Genomic DNA, 18,271 nt, shown 5'->3' with positions numbered 1-18,271 from the left:
TATCTTACGATCTACACGTTATGAGTTCTTTTTTAGTAATGTAGTTCGTCTTAAATGTCATGAATATACGAAAAAATTCATATACTCTGGAACACGAGAAGATTGTCCGAGTGTTGTTGAAGGAGCCCAAAGTGTGCGTCTGGTTAGTAGTCTTCTATACAGCAGAACATTACGAGCCTAGGTTCATGGTTTGTTTTCCAATCAGCAGTCGGACCATCCGTTTCAGTAGCCATAGTTGTTTCAACTTTCAACTGCCTAGTCGAGATTGAGGTCATTTGCTTGGATCAGAGGAAGGGAAATTTGAATTGAAGATTTGATTCAATGTCTGCAACTAACAGCTAACAGTCCCGAGACATTAGATTTTTGTAGACAAATGGCGATGTGTCATTGGCTCGCAGCCATAGGCAAAGTGACGGAGGGCAGTCCAAGTCTCTAACAAACAGAAAAATCCAGTGGCCCCGTGACTAAATATCTAAGATGAATTTATATTCTGCGTCAAGGAATTAATATATTATTACACCTTGGAATAACTTACGCATCGATGAGATTAAAGACGAAAGTGGAACAAGGATTTGCTACTGTCTCTTTCTCTTTCTTGGCAAACAAGACATTTAATTTATAAATAATGAGGAATGAGAAAGGGAAATTGAACACGCATTGGGGTAATTCGCACAGTAAAAGTGGTTGTTGTTGCCACTTGGTCTAGTGCGGTCAAAAGATACTTTGAGGTTTGAACTTTGAACAACATGATCACATACATTTTGGTAAGGAAATGAGCAATCTTTCACATGATCTTTCTTTTTTAATGTGGGATTGATTAATAACAAAGCTGAAGGCCCTTAGAAAGGGTCATGTGTGATGGAGGACGAGATTTGATGTCAGAATGTGTTTAGAATATATCAATTTAATTATTATATTTGAGTTTTGATTTTATTTAGAATATTCTAAATATTATTTTCATTTTAAAATTCTTCCATTTAGAGTTAGTTGTTTCTTTTTAATTTGGATTCTTAAGATTTTGTATTCAATTAGGTTTTTGATTATGCCTATATAAACATCATCATTCTATTTATTACAATGATCTTTCATATCAATACATACCTTATTATTAGAGAGTTTCTCTATATTTCTTACTTATCCCTCATGGCTTGACGCTTGACGAAACCCCTACTATCGAGTCCACACTTTTTGTCACACCTCAATTTGTGGTAAAAATTGTTTTTTTAGGTGAAGCTCATACTTTATACATGTAATGAATTTTCACAACAGAATATGAAAAAAAGTTGAAAAAAATAAACTCAAATGACACCAACTGAAAGTAAACACTTTATTATTCAAAGTTCAAACATATTACAAGGATAGACTCATCAAGACCTATTTTTATTATAGGAAACTAAAGAGCAAACAACGCTTAACACAACAAAACACTCTTGAACAATAACTTCAAACAACTTGCTCCTCACCTGTAAAATATTAAAAAGGGGCGAGCATATAAAGCTCAGTAGGAGGCAAATCTCTTCAAATTAATTTTCAACCATGACAAACATATTAATGCAACTTTTCCTCCTTCACATAGTTCATGTAAAAAACTAAGTCTACATGTTCCATATCGTGTACTTTACCACTAGGGTGACTTAGAGTTTTCTTTTACATGAACTATTCCCTCATCATTCCCATAAAACACTTTTGCTAGTCATCTTGCCAATTCCCCTTTCACCAATCCTAAATTACTCTTCACATACACTATACTACTTTGCGCATTATCCTGGGCATACATGTGATATGGTACCTACTGAGGTTATGAACTCAACTACACAAATGTTTGATCCTAACTTCTCTACCCAAGTGCCTTAACCATAACACCATCCATTCCTATAATTCATTACGTAGTAATATCAGTAGCACACATAATCAAATCAACAATAGAATCAGAAACCAGCAGCAAAAGTAACCAACTCAGACAAGAAAACCAAACAACATATATATACAATCATAGAGGATCCTCAATGTCCTCCTACCTTTAATGATTTCCACCTCAGGTCTCAAGCTCCTAATAAAAGGGTAAAACCATAGAATCAATGTCATATAATTAAACAAATACACTGATACAAAGTTTAACAAACAAGCACAACCTTTGTTTCCCCAAAAGTTGGTTTTTAAACAACACATAACCAATATTTTAGTTTTCTGACCTTAATACAAACACACCGAAGCCTGTACCAAACTAATAGAACTTTGACCTCAAATTCTTCTAAACACTTGTATCTAACACTCTAACAAAACTCTAAGACTTAGAATCACTTTAAAACAATGTTTCGAGAATAAATTATGAATTTTCAAAATTTAAATACAGTTTCAGGAATTTATAACGAGTATCTGTATAAGAAAACTGTTTGGCTAAAAACGAACCATTTAGACTAGGAAAATCATGTAGGTGTCTTCATAACAATTAAACTAGACATCCTAAAGAAAATTTCAGAGTTGGAAACGCCTGCAAATAAGTTTTCTATAATTAGTTATGGAATTTCGAATTCCAAGTACAGAATCAGTCTTCACATGTTCTAAAGAATTAAAATTTTGGAGATCTAACAAAAAACTTGACCAACACATAATTTATAAAACAAATCCAATTCTAACTTTACAAAATTAATTCCAATCTAGCATCTAAACAAAGATATCAAATTATAATTGTAGAAAATTAAGAACATCAAAATCTCAACTTAGCCCAACAATTATAAAACAAAATACAATATCTATTCTCTTCCAATGCTCTCTATCCGAGTTAAACCTCTGAGAATCATATCTTAAAAACATAGAAACACACCCCTATTTATAGTACTTGAAAAAGGATAAAACTTGGAGCTTAAGAAATGAATCAATGAAACTTATATGAATTATTCACCTGAAACATTAGCCATTAAGGTTCTAAACCTGCCATCTTCATACTTCTAGGGTTCCAATTATGTACAATAGCTTTAAGGAGTCATCCGCTGGAAAGCTTGCTCTCCACCCATTTGACACCTCATGCTTCCCCAAGTTTTTGGATAGAAATTAGTGGCTTAATCAAGGTTGATGGCTGAGTTTTAGGTGAAGGAGAATCTGAAAAAGGGGGGGGGGGAATGGAAGAACATGATGAACAGAGGATACCTAGTTTTGAGTTTTTGAAAAGAAGGTTGGTGTTTTGATCGTTGTTACTGCGACACTTTCTTTTCATACTTGTTTTTTGGCTGAACTGGGTTTGGGTCGGGTTATGGGTTTTGGCTCAAAATTTGGGATTCTCTTCTATTAACACTCAAGCATAGATACAACCCAAGACTTCAAAGATTTCAGTCAAATAATTATATATAGCCTTATATATAACACAACAATATAGGTTTTTATATACTATATATATATTTATATTTTTTTCTAGTTGTTACACTTCCCGCATCATTTGGTATCAGAGTGGGTTCGTCGCTTTGTAACAGACGATGGTCCATGGGAGTAGCTCACCCAGCCAATCTCTATGACTCTGGTCGTAAAATATCTATCCAAATTGACGAGAAATATATCAAGGGATTTTCGCCCTTGGTTAATCTCATCAATTCAAAACTGACGAGGAACATGTCAAGGGAATTTTCCCTTGGTTAACCTCATCAATCCTATCAAAAGAAAAAAAAAGATGGAGCATTGGTTTTCTCAAGACGATGGCTAATCAAGTTTTATTCCAATCATCAAGCTGCAATCAAGATGAACTCGAGGTTGAGTTTTTTTTTCAAGTGGAGGAGTCTGATGTAGGACGAGATTTGATGCCATAATATGTCAAGAATATATCGGCTTAATTATTAGATTTGAGTTTTGATTTTATTTAGAATAGTATTATTTCGTTTTATGATTCTTCTATCTTGTTTTCTTTTAATTTGGATTCTTAAGACTTTGTATTCAATTAGGTTTTTGATTTTATTTAGGTTTTGATGCCTATATAAGCATCATCATTCTATGTATTACAATGATCTTTCATATCAATACAAAACCTTATTATTAGAGAATTTCTCTATATTTCTTACGACTTTGCCGTAATTTACTAGTAGATTTTAGCTTATCCCACATGACTTTCAACGCTTGACAGAGCCCCTACTATCGTGTCCACGGTTCTCGCATCAATGTGCAACATGAACTATAATATAGGCTAATATGTTTTTTGTGAATTAGTAATTTTAATAGCTCGAATAATCCTAAATTGATTTACAGTGTAATGTACCCATGATCGTGACAAGAAAACTGAAAAATTTAACAAATTTTACTCACAAGAAAATAGCCATGGGAAATGAAAATTGTTCTATTCCTGCGTTTGGGATGCATGGAAGGAATTAGTTTCCTAATAGAAGGGAAAAAAAGGAGGAAAATCCTTCCATCTTGGACCATCCGAAATCCAATGGAATCACTTTTTCATTTTTTTTTTCATTGTATTTATTACTCACAATACATTATTTTACTACACAATTTAATAACTTTTTTTGATGATTTTCTTTGTGTTACCAAACACCACAATGTAAAATATTGGGGAAATCTCATTTCCCTTCCCATGAGAAATACTAAGGAATTACTTCCTTTTCTGTGAACCAAATGAGGCCTAAGTAATTCATCATGTCACAACCAACCAAGCACATGATCCCACCGTCCCACTGCCGTAGTATTCAACTACAAATTTGGTTGTACCTTGCCACAAGCACAGTAACGCTCAAAGGCAACTGGATCTCAACCAAGAAGATGTGTCCAAAGCTTGAGGCATGACTCTTCGCCTATAACTTTAACTCCTTGAGATTTTAACCATGCCTCGCTAAAATTAAATTCGCATGGGAACTATAGCCCACCGTCCACGTGAACGATGCATACATCAACTCTTGAAGTCTTTCACACTACAAAAAATATGGGTAAAAGCCACAAATGCAAAAGTCACAAAAATATAGATATGTGGTCTTTAATAGTGTGGCCATTGCAAAAAAAAAATCATAAATTTCATACAAATGTGGCAATTTAATTATTAAAATAATTTAATTGTCACATTTGCATGAAATTTGTGGTATTTTTTACAATGGCCACATGTGTAATACCCACATACTAGCCACATATAAATGTGACTATTGCAACTTTTTTGTAGTCACTCCATCAGAAGAAGATATATCTGAAAAACAAGGCACATAACCAACAAATAGAATATTATCCGCCTCTAACAACAATTCTAGGCTTTTCAATGGAAATTTACAACAAGAAGTTGCTTCTAAAATGATGGATACATGATTTGTAATACTCGCTTAGTGAATGCAACAATCGATTGTAAGCACTTTCGAAGCAAACATTACAGATCAATTTTTACATAATGCATTAAACTTACCAAAAATACAACATGAAAATACAGTCCTACAATTATGAATCCATGGGATTAGGAAACAACTTAAGTCATGCCTTGCTCGTTATACTAATGCACCCTTTCTTTTGATGAATTTATCTTGAAATATCATTTATGTGCGAAAGAAAATAAATTTCTATTTCTAAATAGAAATATAATTACTATATAAAAATTACTATTTAAAAACCGGAAAAAACGAAATTGTTTTGGATTCGAGATTTGGAGGTACACAGTCCTACACAGTCAGACAGTCTTCCACTTTCTGATTTCTATCACCAACGTCTGGAATCCCTATTCCCCACGTAGCAAAACTCCACGGCACATTAAATTGCGTGGCTAGTAGTCAAACCATCTCCCCTGCCCGCTCCCCCACCTTACCTACTCTCCACCCCCGCTCTCACTACCGTCCGATCCTCCCTGCACCGTTTCACCTGACGTCACGTCGTATCCTCCTCTCCTTATTTTAGAACCATTCAAACACCTCCCTATATAAACCCCATCCTCCCCTCCCAAAACCCTCGCCACCATTTTCACAACCTCATCACCACCACCTTCAAATCTCTCCCTCAATTTCACTCTACACTAACACCATGGCCGGTTCCGGAGTCGTCGCGGTTTACGGCAACGGCGCCCTCACCGAGAGCGGCACCAACAAGTCGGCGTTCGCCGTCAAGGTCGGCCTGGCCCAGATGCTCCGCGGCGGAGTCATCATGGACGTCGTGAACGCGGAGCAGGCCCGCATCGCCGAGGAGGCGGGAGCCTGCGCGGTGATGGCGCTGGAGCGGGTCCCGGCTGACATCCGGGCGCAGGGTGGCGTGGCCCGGATGTCGGACCCGCAGCTCATCAAGGAGATTAAGCAGGCCGTCACTATCCCCGTGATGGCCAAGGCCCGAATCGGCCACTTCGTCGAGGCCCAGATTCTCGAGGCCATCGGGGTCGACTACGTCGACGAGAGTGAGGTCCTCACCCTCGCCGACGAGGACAACCACATCAACAAGCACAACTTCCAGATTCCCTTCGTCTGCGGCTGCCGCAACCTCGGCGAGGCGCTGCGGCGGATCCGGGAGGGCGCGGCGATGATCCGGACCAAGGGTGAGGCCGGCACCGGGAACGTCATCGAGGCCGTCAGGCACGTCCGGTCGGTGATGGGCGACATTAGGGTTTTGAGGAACATGGACGACGACGAGGTCTTCACCTTCGCCAAGAAGATCGCGGCGCCGTACGACTTGGTGATGCAGACGAAGCAGCTGGGGAGGCTCCCGGTGGTGCACTTCGCCGCCGGGGGAGTGGCGACGCCGGCCGACGCGGCGCTGATGATGCAGCTGGGGATGGATGGGGTTTTCGTCGGGTCGGGCGTGTTCAAGAGCGGCGACCCGGTGAAGCGGGGCAGGGCGATTGTGCAGGCTGTGACCCATTACAATGACCCGAATATACTCGCTGACGTCAGCTGCGGGTTGGGTGAGGCTATGGTTGGGCTCAACTTGAACGACCCCAAGGTGGAGAGGTATGCGAATCGTTCCGAATAAGTAGTGAACTGTGTTTGTTCACTGGTGAAGTTTTAATTTCTTTTTTACATTTTGCTCGTAGTATTACAGTTGATGATGATCATGTTCTAGAAGTTGGTGATGGGGTTTTACTAGTTTTACATGTAAAAAAAAATGGAATTTATGGTTCTTCCATGTAGCTCTTGAATGTGTTGCTAATAATATGAAGCTCTGTTTCTTTATCTATCTGATTATTTCTGATATTAGTCGAAACTAGCTGAGCAGCAAGGTTGTTCCACTTGGTAAAATTGGGTTATTCTGAAAGGTGGTTTTGTTTTAGCCTGCAAATTGCTTCAATCTTCTTCGTTTGTTCTTATCATATATAGTGCTGTGAAGGAAAGCCACACAATACTGTTGCTCTTGGGGTTTAAGATGTTAGATTTCTTGAGGTGGACGGAAATGGATTATAGGGTTGCAAGTTAGCTGACCCGGACATATATTATCATAATCATTTGGTTTCTTTTTTGAGGTACTTAGACCACATTAAATCTACAGGGGTGACCCCATCCTCACTCCATCGAGTTGGACGATTTTTTGTTGTTCAGAAAATGGAGTTCTGTTTCTTTACCTATTATGTGAACCTGCTTAGTAATGTGTCCTTGTTTTGCACTACGCATCGTTCTGTGAATTTTTGGATATCAAACCTGCTGTGCAGCAAGTTGATTTCAAGAATCACTCTGCAAATTGCACTCACATAATCACCTAGAACCACAGTTTCCCACTACACATGGGAAAGGGACCTGAGAACAAAAAATCAATTCCACCGGCTTTCTTTTGCATCCACTGTTTTCAATTTCTGGGGTTCAGAATTCTGGTGAAGCATATCACAGGCTGGTTTCTATCTTAGCAGTGGAGTTTGGACTTTTATATATGGGTCCTTTGATGTGGCTGACACTATATGATGACCCCATAGAACACATGCGACCCATCCTGAGATCAGGAAATCACATTTCAACAGAAGTTATTTACGCAATATAGGTTCTATTATGACACATTAAGACCAAATATGGATGGTCTGGAGCACCCCGCCGCCCTCAACATCAAAACCTGGTAGCCAAGAAGTACTTGATTCTGTTTCGTGTAGTCATTATCTACACTTTCCAACTTCATATTTAGGGAACTGACTTTCCAAAACTCACAAAAACCTAAACAAGGAAGTTAAGAATTGGAAGAGCCAATGACTTTTCGACATGAGTAATGTTTCAATGGCATATATATTTCATCACATTCCTTGTATTCAGAAACTACATGTTCCATGAAGCTGGAAAAACTGCAGTAGTGAGTTTCAGTTCGTTCCAAATATGAGTCATTTCATCAATCGCCTAATACGCACTAAACTCATCACTTGAAAGTTGAACCTAGACTTTACGATGGAGTCCTAATCCACATAAACCGTTGAGACAATCTGCTAGGCACGTAGCGCACCCGCGAGGAAGAGCCAGCCGAGTCCTCTTTGATATGTTCTCCAGCCTTAAGTACAGCGTAAAAAATAAAAATAGTAATTCAGGTAGTAGAAATGTAGAATCGACACGTATATAAGAGAAGATGCACAACTTTCTGCTCTTGTACTTGACACCCCAGACGCTTAAATTCTTCTGGAAACCAAAGCCCCCAATAAATCGATGCGCGCTTAAATTTCATGAACCTATTCTGACCAAAAATTAGGGTTTCGCCTCTCCAATGGTGGGCGTGATGATGATGTCCACCGCCAATTCCAACGAACGCCTCACCCGCCTCATGGACTCCGCCGTCGTCGCTGTCGACATTCCCTCCAAGCTCGACCGCCTCACCCAACTCAAGCGAGATTTGCTCCGCCGAGACCCCGCCTTCATCTCGGAGCTCCTCCCTCGCCTCTTCGAGCTTCAGTCCGACCGCTTCAGCCCCGTCCGGAAATTCGCCACCGAGTGAGCTTCTCCTCCAAAACCCTAGCTCTTCTACTTTTCCCGCGTTTAATTTCGTTCAATCTATGAATTGGTTTGCGAATTCGAGTGTAGAATGCTCGGCGAGATCGGATTGGTGCACGTCGATTTTGTGCCGGAGATTGTGACGTCGTTGATTAATGCGTTGAGTGATGACACACCGGCTGTGGCTCGCCAGGCCATTTCTAGTGGTAGTGATTTGTTCCGCTGTGTTCTAGAGAAGGTTGCACTTCAGGTAACTAGTTAAGAGTCTTCGATTTCGCCGCCCAAGTTGCTCAAATTATGTTGAGTGATTTGAAAACGTGTCATTGTTATTGTTTGCAGGGTCTGCATTCTAGTGAGTTGGACAGTTTGCTTGAGTCGGCGTGGTCCTGGATGTTAAGGTTGAAGGACGAGATATTCTCGATAGCTTTTAAGGTATGTAATGATCGTGATGATGACTTCTCATTGCGGTATAGTGCATGATACTATTGTGGTTATCAGCCAGGAAGCGGCGGAGTAAGGTTGCTGGCGCTGAAGTTTGTCCAAGCAGTTGTTCTTCTTTACACTCCTGATCCTAATGGCTCCCAAGAGCCCCCGGCTCATGAAGGTAATCCGATATTACATATTTGTTCTGCATTCTGGTTCAGTAAGTAAGTGACTTGGTTTTTGGCTTAGAAAGGATGTTTGTTTTCATTTTAGGACACTCGGTGGAATTTAATATATCTTGGCTTCGGGGTGGTCATCCCCTACTCAATGTTGGAGATTTGTCAATTGAGGCTAGTCAAAGTTTGGGCTTATTGCTTGATCAACTAAGGTTCCCAACTGTGAAGTCACTTGGTAACTTGGTCATCGTTGTGCTCATCAATGGGTACTTCAGCTTTCTTTGCTCATATGTTTTTTCTTTCTTTAAAAGTTTGGGATCATGCATGCTCTCATTGAAGCAATTACATGACTATGTTATGCAAACTAGTGAAGCTGTGATGGTGTGAAATATTATAAACCACTTCCATAGAGAGAGGTTCAAAAAGAAAGAAAAACGAGTTCTAGGAAGTGCTCCAATTATTCGATAATATGTGAATATTTTTTCTTTTAATTGCATAATTGTTACATTTTGTATTTTCTATCTAAAGTTGTTGCTTCTTTTAATTATTTTTTAATCTATATAATGCTTCTGGACAGTCTTTCAGCAATTGCGAAGAATAGGCCTGCCTTTTATGGTCGCATTTTGCCTGTATTACTTGGGTTTGATCCCTCATCTGCTGTCATTAATGGGATACGTGTCTCAGGAGCACACTATGCCTTAAAAAATGCCTTCATTACCTGCTTAAAATGTACTCACCAGGGGGCTGCCCCGGTATGTTGTTCAATTCCATACCACAAAACTATTGTTAAATGTCCACTGGATTTTAAAGGATTCATATTAATTAAGCATTCTCGTTGTAGTGGCGAGATCGTTTAGTTGGGGCATTGTCCAAGATGAAAACTGGAGGCTTGGTAGAGCAGGCCATTTATCCAGTCTGCAATATTAATGGAAGTGTGGAGGAGGATCAGAACAATTCTCGAATTATTAAGGTACTTGTCATCACCCCTCTACCTTATCTATTGCCAGAGATCTGCACATGTAAAGTTGATCAACTTTATTGGCATTCTTGTATGTTTGGTCTCTTTAAGTATGTATGTTTTGCAGGAAGAGGAGCCCACAATTAGAATATCTACTGTCGTCCAAAGTAACTTTGGGAGAAAACGACTGGGAACACCAGACAGTAGTGAACTTGCTGAGGGTGAAGACGCCTCTGGAAAGCGTATCAAAACAACACCTAGTGTTTCAGAAGAATCGGCCAAAGATATAGATAGGATGTCCGTGTCTCAAGATGACATTCCTTCAAGTGGAACAGCCACTTCCAGAGGTAGTGGTGATAGTGGACCTGTCCAGCAACTTCTTGATATGTTTGGCGCATTGGTTGCTCAGGGTGAAAAAGCGGTTGGTTCTTTAGAGGTTCTTATCTCGAGCTTCTCTCCTGACATGCTAGCTGAGGTAGTGATGGCTAATATGTGCAACCTTCCTCCCAATATTCCTGGCGCTGAAGGAGAGGATGTATCTATGATAAACATGGGTATCGCCGGTGGTGATTCTCGGGTCAAATATCCCCAATCGTTTATTGCCAATGTGCTCTCTCTTACAAGTACTTTCCCTCCAATAGCTACACTTCTAGATGCTAACCAGTTGGTGCCTGATAATATAGTGGTACTTTTTTCATTTGGTCTCTATCTCTCCCTTCTCTTTTTTTCCTGCTGAAGTTATATGAAAAAAGGTGTATAATTGAGGCACTGTTTCTGATAATTTCAGAAATCTGAACCAGAGGAAGAGCAGGTAGCAGTAGGTGATAGTATTGTTGCATGTACTGACATGGATTATGAAGCTGAAACTGCTATGTTGCCAACTACTTTACCAGCTTCACCTAATGTGTTTTCACCTGAGATGGAGAATGAATGTCCGTCTCTTCCGTCTGATCTCGATGACATAGACGGTCTTGAGAATGAGATACCTGGGCTCGATTCTTCTGCTTGTAATAGTGGTTTATCAGAACCTGTGGTCGCATCCTCATCGACCTTCATGGATGTTGAGGATGCCAGTCTAGAGCAGGTGAGCAGTTTGAGTCAGCAGCCACTACTCAATGTACCTCCATCACTGTCAGCAGATAAGTCTGAGGAGCTTAGCCCAAGAGGAGCTGTTGCAGATGTCAACAGCCTGATATCTTCAACAGCAACATCAGTTGGGTTGTCCCATCATCTTGTCCTGCCCAAGATGTCGGCGCCAGTTGTGATTCTTTCTGATGAAGAGAATGATCGTTTACAAAAATTGGCTTTTACCCGCATAATTGAGGCATATAAACAGATTAATGATTCTGGGGGTTCTCAAATTCGATGCTCTCTCCTTGTACATTTAGGAGTTGTGGTAATAAATCTAGCTTTTTAGAGAGGGTATTGGTTTCCCCTTCTTGGTAGGGAATTGGTTTGTTATTTGACTGCTAAGTTGTATTTTTTATTTATTTAACTAGTTAAACCTTTCTTCTTCATTTGCATTTGCTGCACTTGGGGAAGGGACAGTATTAATTATCTTCTTACTGAGGGCTAACAGTATAATATTGTAGTAATGTCCATGAGAATCTTCTGGAAGCTGTGTTCTTTAACTGTGATTTTCTTTTTGTTGTAGTTCCCTTTGGAGTTAGACCCCTGGAAGCTGCTGCAAGAGCACATCCTTGCAGATTATACAAATCATGAGGCAAGTTAATTAATAATTGTTCGTACTTGTTTCAAATACTATGTCACTATTTTTTTTTTATGATCTTGTTGGCTCATTTGATACCTTTAGACTGCACTTGTCGTTTATATGATGAGAAGTAAGTTTTGGTCTTCTGGACAGATTGGTTGAGTATATCGGTGAGCATTGCTTATAGTTGCTCTGTGGGTATTTTCATTACAGGTTTTATTTATTTATATTATTATTGTTATTTTTATTTTTATTAACTACTTTACAATACTGAGAAAGTAGTTCTCGTTTGTTATTTCTTCTGACCTACATGCTTAACAGCTAATTTATATGTTATGAAGTACCGTTTTTTAATTCTTTCTGTTCGGTGCTGACATTGTGCAAACTAAAGGATGTTGTCAGTGTATAAAAGATCTCTGGGACTATATTTGGTGTATAGCTTGAGGACAACTGCACACTTATCTTTACCTGTCTATAGAATTATTAATGAAAATGATGATAGTCCTTTCACAAAAGCAATGAAATGATGGCTGTTTATCTTATGTGTTCTTGTGTTGTCTCACAAATATGGTAAATTTCCTGTTTGTTTGTTTCTTTGGCAACACTGGCTAACAGTAATCATTGTATCTCTTCAGGGACACGAGTTGACGTTGCGTGTGCTATACAGGTTATTTGGAGAGGCCGAAGTGGAACACGATTTCTTTTCTTCTGCAACCGCTACTTCTGTTTACGAAATGTTCCTTTTAACTGTGGTATGTTCTCTTCTCTATATGTAATCTAGTTCGTTAATGGTTTAATGCTGCTCCAGTATAAGATATGTTCCTTTTTTTAGTTGAAGATTTTCTTTTTTGCCCAACTATGCTTATGTCACTGCAGGTAGAGACTCTTAGAGATTCCTTACCACCATCAGATAAATCGTTTAGTAGATTGCTTGGTGAAGTTCCCTCCTTACCAAATTCTGTTTTGAAGTTATTGGAGTGCATGTGTTCACCTGAAAATTGCGACAAAACTGGTAAGGAAATACAAGCTGGTGATCGGGTGACTCAAGGTCTCAGTACTGTGTGGAGCCTAATTATGCATAGGCCTCCTTTTCGAGATGGCTGCTTAAAAATTGCTTTACAGGTTTGTTCTGTTTGTCCATAAATTGTTCTTGTGTGTGAATTTTCAGTGTATACCATTTTGTGCATGCCTAAGGTACTGTTATTCTTATGGTTGTTCACCTGACTCTGTTTCTCATGGTCCACTTAAAGAGTGCAGTTCATCATCTGGAGGAAGTGCGTGAGAAGGCTAGACGTCTGGTATATGCTCGCAACTTAGCATTAGTGGTCAATTTGTTTTTTTAGTTCTAATTTTTTTTTCCTGGGGTTTCCATCCAACAGGTTGCAAACAAGCTTTATCCATTGTCAGCCATTGCTAAGCAAATAGAAGATTTTGCAATTGAAATGTTGCTTACTGTGAAAACTGATGATGCAATTGAAAGAACAGATTCTGATGGATCAAAAGTTGATTCCCAAAAGGTTCTTATCTATGCAATGCTGATGTGGGTTTTCACTGTAGTATTAACTTAACTTGATTTCCACTGTTAATATCTAACTTTCTTTTATCACAGGATTCTGAATCAGAGAAACTTCCAAATGAACCTCCAGCAGTGAGTGGCAACCAAGATATCGCCTCTGACACCCATCAGTCATGCAATTCTCCAAGTGTGTCATCTCTTTCAGTTGGTGAGGCAAAGAGGTGTTTGTCATTGTATTTTGCTCTGTGTACAAAGGTTTGTTTTTGTCTGGGACATTGTTTCTTCATGTTCATTTAGGAGCTTCACCCACCCACCCCAAAAAAAACACAAATTTTATTAATTCGAAGTTAACACAAGTTGTGTCTGATTTCAGAAGCATTCTCTTTTTCGGCAAATATTTGCTGTTTATGGAAATGCACCAAAGGCGGTTAAGCAGGTATGTTGATGTAGATATGGAGAATTGTGCTTGAAAGTACTGGCCCATGTGGTGTTTCTTCTTATCAGTTGTTTGGTGCAATGCAGGCAGTTAATGATGATATTCCAAAACTAGTGCGTACAATGGGCCCGTCACGAGCTCTTCTTGATATTATTTCAGACCCTCCGGCTGGAAGCGAGAATCTCCTGATGCAGGTTTTTTATTGTTGCCATTATGGTTTTACCCAAGCAACCTAATGATAAATGGCACCTCTTAATCCCAACTGCCCTTTGGTTAATTGGTGCAGGTTTTGCATATACTAACAGATGGGGCAGTTCCCTCTCAAGAGCTGATACTTACCATTAGGAAGTTATACGATTCAAAACTGAAGGTAAGCTGAACAGTTTCCCGTGCTTCCTGCTAAAAGATTCGAAGCTATAAACTAATATATGGTTTTGGTTCTAAATTATTACAGGATATAGAAATTCTCGTTCCGATATTACCCTTTATACCAAAGGATGAGGTTCTTTCCCATTCTCTCATCTCCTATTGGGTCTACTATGTGATCTGTGTGTATGTTGGTCTTATGTGTTGCACATGTCTTTACATCAACTTCCTGTTTGTGACTGAGCTATAAATTTCTGCCATCTATCTAAACAATTCATCATCAACACTTTTTTGTTTTTGTTGACTATGGACTTTTAGAATGAATTACAGTAGTATAAACCCATGCTGAATAATGAGCCATTTGTATAGTCTCAATAACCTCATTGATTCTCTTTTGTTGGTTACTAACAACTTAGTTGGTTCTGAATATTTTAATTTTGTTTATTTTTCTTTATGTACTAAACGTAAAACAATAATTTCCTAGAAGTCGCCCAATCAAGAATGCTAAACAATTTCAGAAACTTATTATAATTGGTAGTTATTATCTTTCAATTGATCTGAATTTTTGATGCCTATGTGCTGTTTCTCCTTGTGAACTTAACTTCTCCTCCTCCAAATAAACCATAGAAGTGTGATGGGGACATCACAGCCAAACCTCTTAAGGTTGATGAGCGAAAGAGATGGCACCTAATCATTCCCTTTCTATAGGGCCTTATTATTTTTTTGGAGGGAAAGCTGACGCTGATTCTAGAAGTCTCTCACCTGTGTCCTTTCAGGTCTCTAAGTTGTGTCTTTCTAAATTGCTGTATGAGTTTAGGAGTTAAAATTTTTCTTTTATGAGATTTTTTATGGTTCAGTTTCATAAATTTTAGAGTCCTTAAGAAGAGTATAATGCAAGTTAATGTCAGTTATAGTATAAATATATGTAACAGCCGAATAGCTGGGGGATGTTGTGTTGAATGAGAATGATCAGATTTTCTAAGTTGTCCTGTGATGGAATAGGCCAGAAGCCTATATTAATGTGAGAAACCTGGGAGTGATTCCTTCAAAAAAATATTCTGGGTGTGAAGCCTAGTCTAGGGTGTGAAGCCTAAATAAGGGTGAGAAACCTGGAACTGAATCCCAATTCCTGAGACCTGTGAGTGTTTAACCCCTAAACTTGAGTGTGCTGGTTATCAAGCAGCTAGTGTTCTGCATCAAAGTGCCGTAATTGCATCGGCTGTTTTCGCATCAAATCGTCTATCTTGTATTCCTGAATTTATACTTCTGTTGATGCTTTACTTTTATTTAGATTTTCAGTTTGCAACCTTTTTTTTAAGGTAAAAAGCTTAATCCTTCTGTATTTGTTAGGTTATGTTTATCTTTCCCCAACTTGTGAATCTTCCCCTGGATAAGTTCCAAGCAGTACTAACTCGCATAGTACAGGTAATGTTTCCTTTATCAATTTCTTGGCAATCCAAGTGTTCACAATGCATCTGTTTTAACTCATTAATTCATTAAAAGGCTAAAAAAATATGTTGGTGTAGTATCTGGTATTCTATTCATGATCCTACTTTGTCCTCGCACAGGGATCATCCCATTCTGGTCCTCTGCTCGCTCCATCTGAAGTCTTGATTGCTATCCATGGGATTGATCCTGAGAGAGATGGAATTCCATTAAAGAAGGCAAGTCATCTGTCCACTTTCTTGGTTGGAAGTCGTTCTGAGGGACAATATTAAGTAACTGAATAAATTTCTTGTATAAGCAGGTAACAGATGCATGCAGTGCATGTATTGATCAAAAACAGATATTCAACCAACAAGTTCTTGCTAAAGTTCTGAATCAATTGGTCTGTATCGTAGTGAACTTTGCTTATAAATTTATAATTATCACCTCTTTCGAGCATATGCTAATGAGAAAGAGGCTTCCTACTTGCAGGTTGAGCAGATTCCACTTCCTTATCTGTTCATGCGTACAGTCTTGCAAACCATTAATGCTTTTCCTGCACTGGTAAGATCAGCTTAACGGAGACAATGAATACACATAAGCTAGAGTGGATCAGATAATCATAGAACAGAGCATATGGTGCTTTTGTTTTTTAAATATCAGACAGTTGTGCTGTGTCCACAAATCTGAAAGAGTATATTTTCAGTTTCTATTTTGCACTGAAATTTCCATTATCCTGATTGGGCTTTTGGGTAATTATGACTGTCAAATTTGTCAAAGTTAAATTGGACCAAAGTATACCTAACAAAGAAAGAACCGTAAAAGTGACATTCGATCCCAGCTCTTCATATCTGTGTCTGCTGAATAATGTGGGCGTTCTTCATATCAAGTTACTGATTGTTGATTTGCTTTACCGGTGATTATTGTAGGTGGATTTTATAATGGAGATCCTCTCTCGACTTGTGAGCAAACAGGTAGCTTTCAGTATATTAAGCTTATTGCTTGCCATTTCTATTTTATGTTTTATTAATGTGATTATAAACCGTTGCAGATATGGAAATATAAAAATTTGTGGGTGGGATTCTTGAAGTGCGCATTTTTGACAAAACCTCAGTCATTTGGCGTGTTGCTTCAGGTTCATACTTGTTGTGTTACTATAGTTCTGTGACAGGCTTAAATTGCAGCATACATCCAAAAATTTATTCAGTTTATATTCATAAAAGTTGAACGTGGAATTTAAGTTCCGTTTGATAAATCATCTCCTCATAATTAGGTTGTTATTTTGGTCATGATGATGTAAATTGCCCTTACCATAACAGGGTTGGAAGATTTGTTATTTTGATTGAGGTGCCAGATAATGAAACAAGATCGGAAATTATATTCCTTTCGTTGCTCACCTTTTTTTCTGTTTTTAATCTCCAATCCGTTTATTCCTTTTCTTTTTCTCTATTTACAACTTCTGTAGCTGAGTTAAGTAAATCCTCATCCTTATTAAGCAATTCCCATTTCTACACCTATCTTTTCATTATTTTTCTACTGTTTTTCACATCCTCATGAGTTCCAGTGTTGTCAATATGGTTTTGCAGCTACCTCCAGCACAGCTAGAAAATGCATTGAAGAAAACACCTGCTCTGAAAGTACCTCTGGTCGCCCATGCTAGCCAACCAGACATCCGATCTTCACTTCCGAGGTGAGTCATTTTGACATAAAAGATCTCTTGGTAGGGATGGCCCAGTAACTAATTGTGGAAGTTGATTTGGATATTTGCTTTTGTCAGGTCTGTATTGGTAGTTTTGGGGATTGTTTCAGATTCTCCGGCACAAACAAGTCAGGCAAACACCGGAGATGCAAGCAACTTAGACAAGGAGGCAGTCACTGAGAAATCAAAAGAAGAATTGTCTAGTGCTTGTTGAAATGGTTGTTGTCAACTTTAACGTGGATAATTTACCAGAGGGCCGCTGCAGAATTTCAAGCTCCTAATTAATCCAAATAAGTCTATTGAAATGCTGATGGGCAGGCAGACATGTTTTCGAGCAACCGATGGAGAACTGATGCAATTCTGAAAGAGTGAATTTTTATAAGGAAATATTGACAGAATATGTCATAGATTTACCATGGCCAGTAAGCATTTATGTAACATTTACTGTATGAATAGTGGAATTGATATTGTACAGTATCTAATACAACTCCAGATGAACTTTTTTTTAGAAACGACAATTTTATTGAATGAACTAGTTGTTACATACCAAAGCCAACTGGCCAGCAAAATCAACAGGAACAGAACCATACCATCTAACATGCATCTCTGACCGAAGGGCCAGTTTAGCTATCTTATGGGCATTCACATTTGATTCCCTGCAAACATGAACAAAAGAAGAAGGAAGAGCAACAAGACAGTCTTTGACATCCTCCATAACAACCCC

The 18,271-nt window shown here is 38.7% G+C and overlaps 2 protein-coding genes across 2 annotated transcripts; both read left to right on the top strand.

Annotated features, from left to right (window-relative positions):
- The first annotated feature begins 5,905 nt into the window (after positions 1 to 5,905).
- LOC126798218 (probable pyridoxal 5'-phosphate synthase subunit PDX1) lies at positions 5,906 to 7,113 on the top strand. The gene has a single exon (XM_050525110.1). It carries the CDS (start codon positions 5,980 to 5,982, stop codon positions 6,913 to 6,915), a length of 936 nt encoding a protein of 311 aa, XP_050381067.1. The 5' UTR covers positions 5,906 to 5,979; the 3' UTR covers positions 6,916 to 7,113.
- Positions 7,114 to 8,497: 1,384 nt separating this feature from the next.
- On the top strand, positions 8,498 to 18,020 carry LOC126798167 (uncharacterized). The gene is made up of 27 exons (XM_050525029.1): positions 8,498 to 8,837; positions 8,928 to 9,087; positions 9,177 to 9,269; positions 9,336 to 9,441; positions 9,534 to 9,702; positions 10,014 to 10,188; positions 10,278 to 10,406; positions 10,522 to 11,079; positions 11,182 to 11,790; positions 12,049 to 12,117; positions 12,741 to 12,857; positions 12,982 to 13,227; positions 13,356 to 13,403; positions 13,485 to 13,622; positions 13,715 to 13,876; positions 13,995 to 14,057; positions 14,144 to 14,251; positions 14,344 to 14,427; positions 14,512 to 14,559; positions 15,774 to 15,848; positions 15,992 to 16,087; positions 16,171 to 16,251; positions 16,341 to 16,412; positions 16,778 to 16,822; positions 16,900 to 16,983; positions 17,435 to 17,538; positions 17,626 to 18,020. Exons 1-27 carry the CDS (start codon positions 8,614 to 8,616, stop codon positions 17,759 to 17,761), a joined length of 3,999 nt encoding a protein of 1,332 aa, XP_050380986.1. The 5' UTR covers positions 8,498 to 8,613; the 3' UTR covers positions 17,762 to 18,020.
- The last annotated feature ends 251 nt before the right edge of the window (positions 18,021 to 18,271 follow it).

This window comes from Argentina anserina, chromosome 6, assembly GCF_933775445.1.
Source record: "Argentina anserina chromosome 6, drPotAnse1.1, whole genome shotgun sequence".
Lineage (NCBI taxonomy): Eukaryota > Viridiplantae > Streptophyta > Magnoliopsida > Rosales > Rosaceae > Argentina > Argentina anserina.
This window is presented reverse-complemented; position numbering and strand designations above follow the sequence as displayed.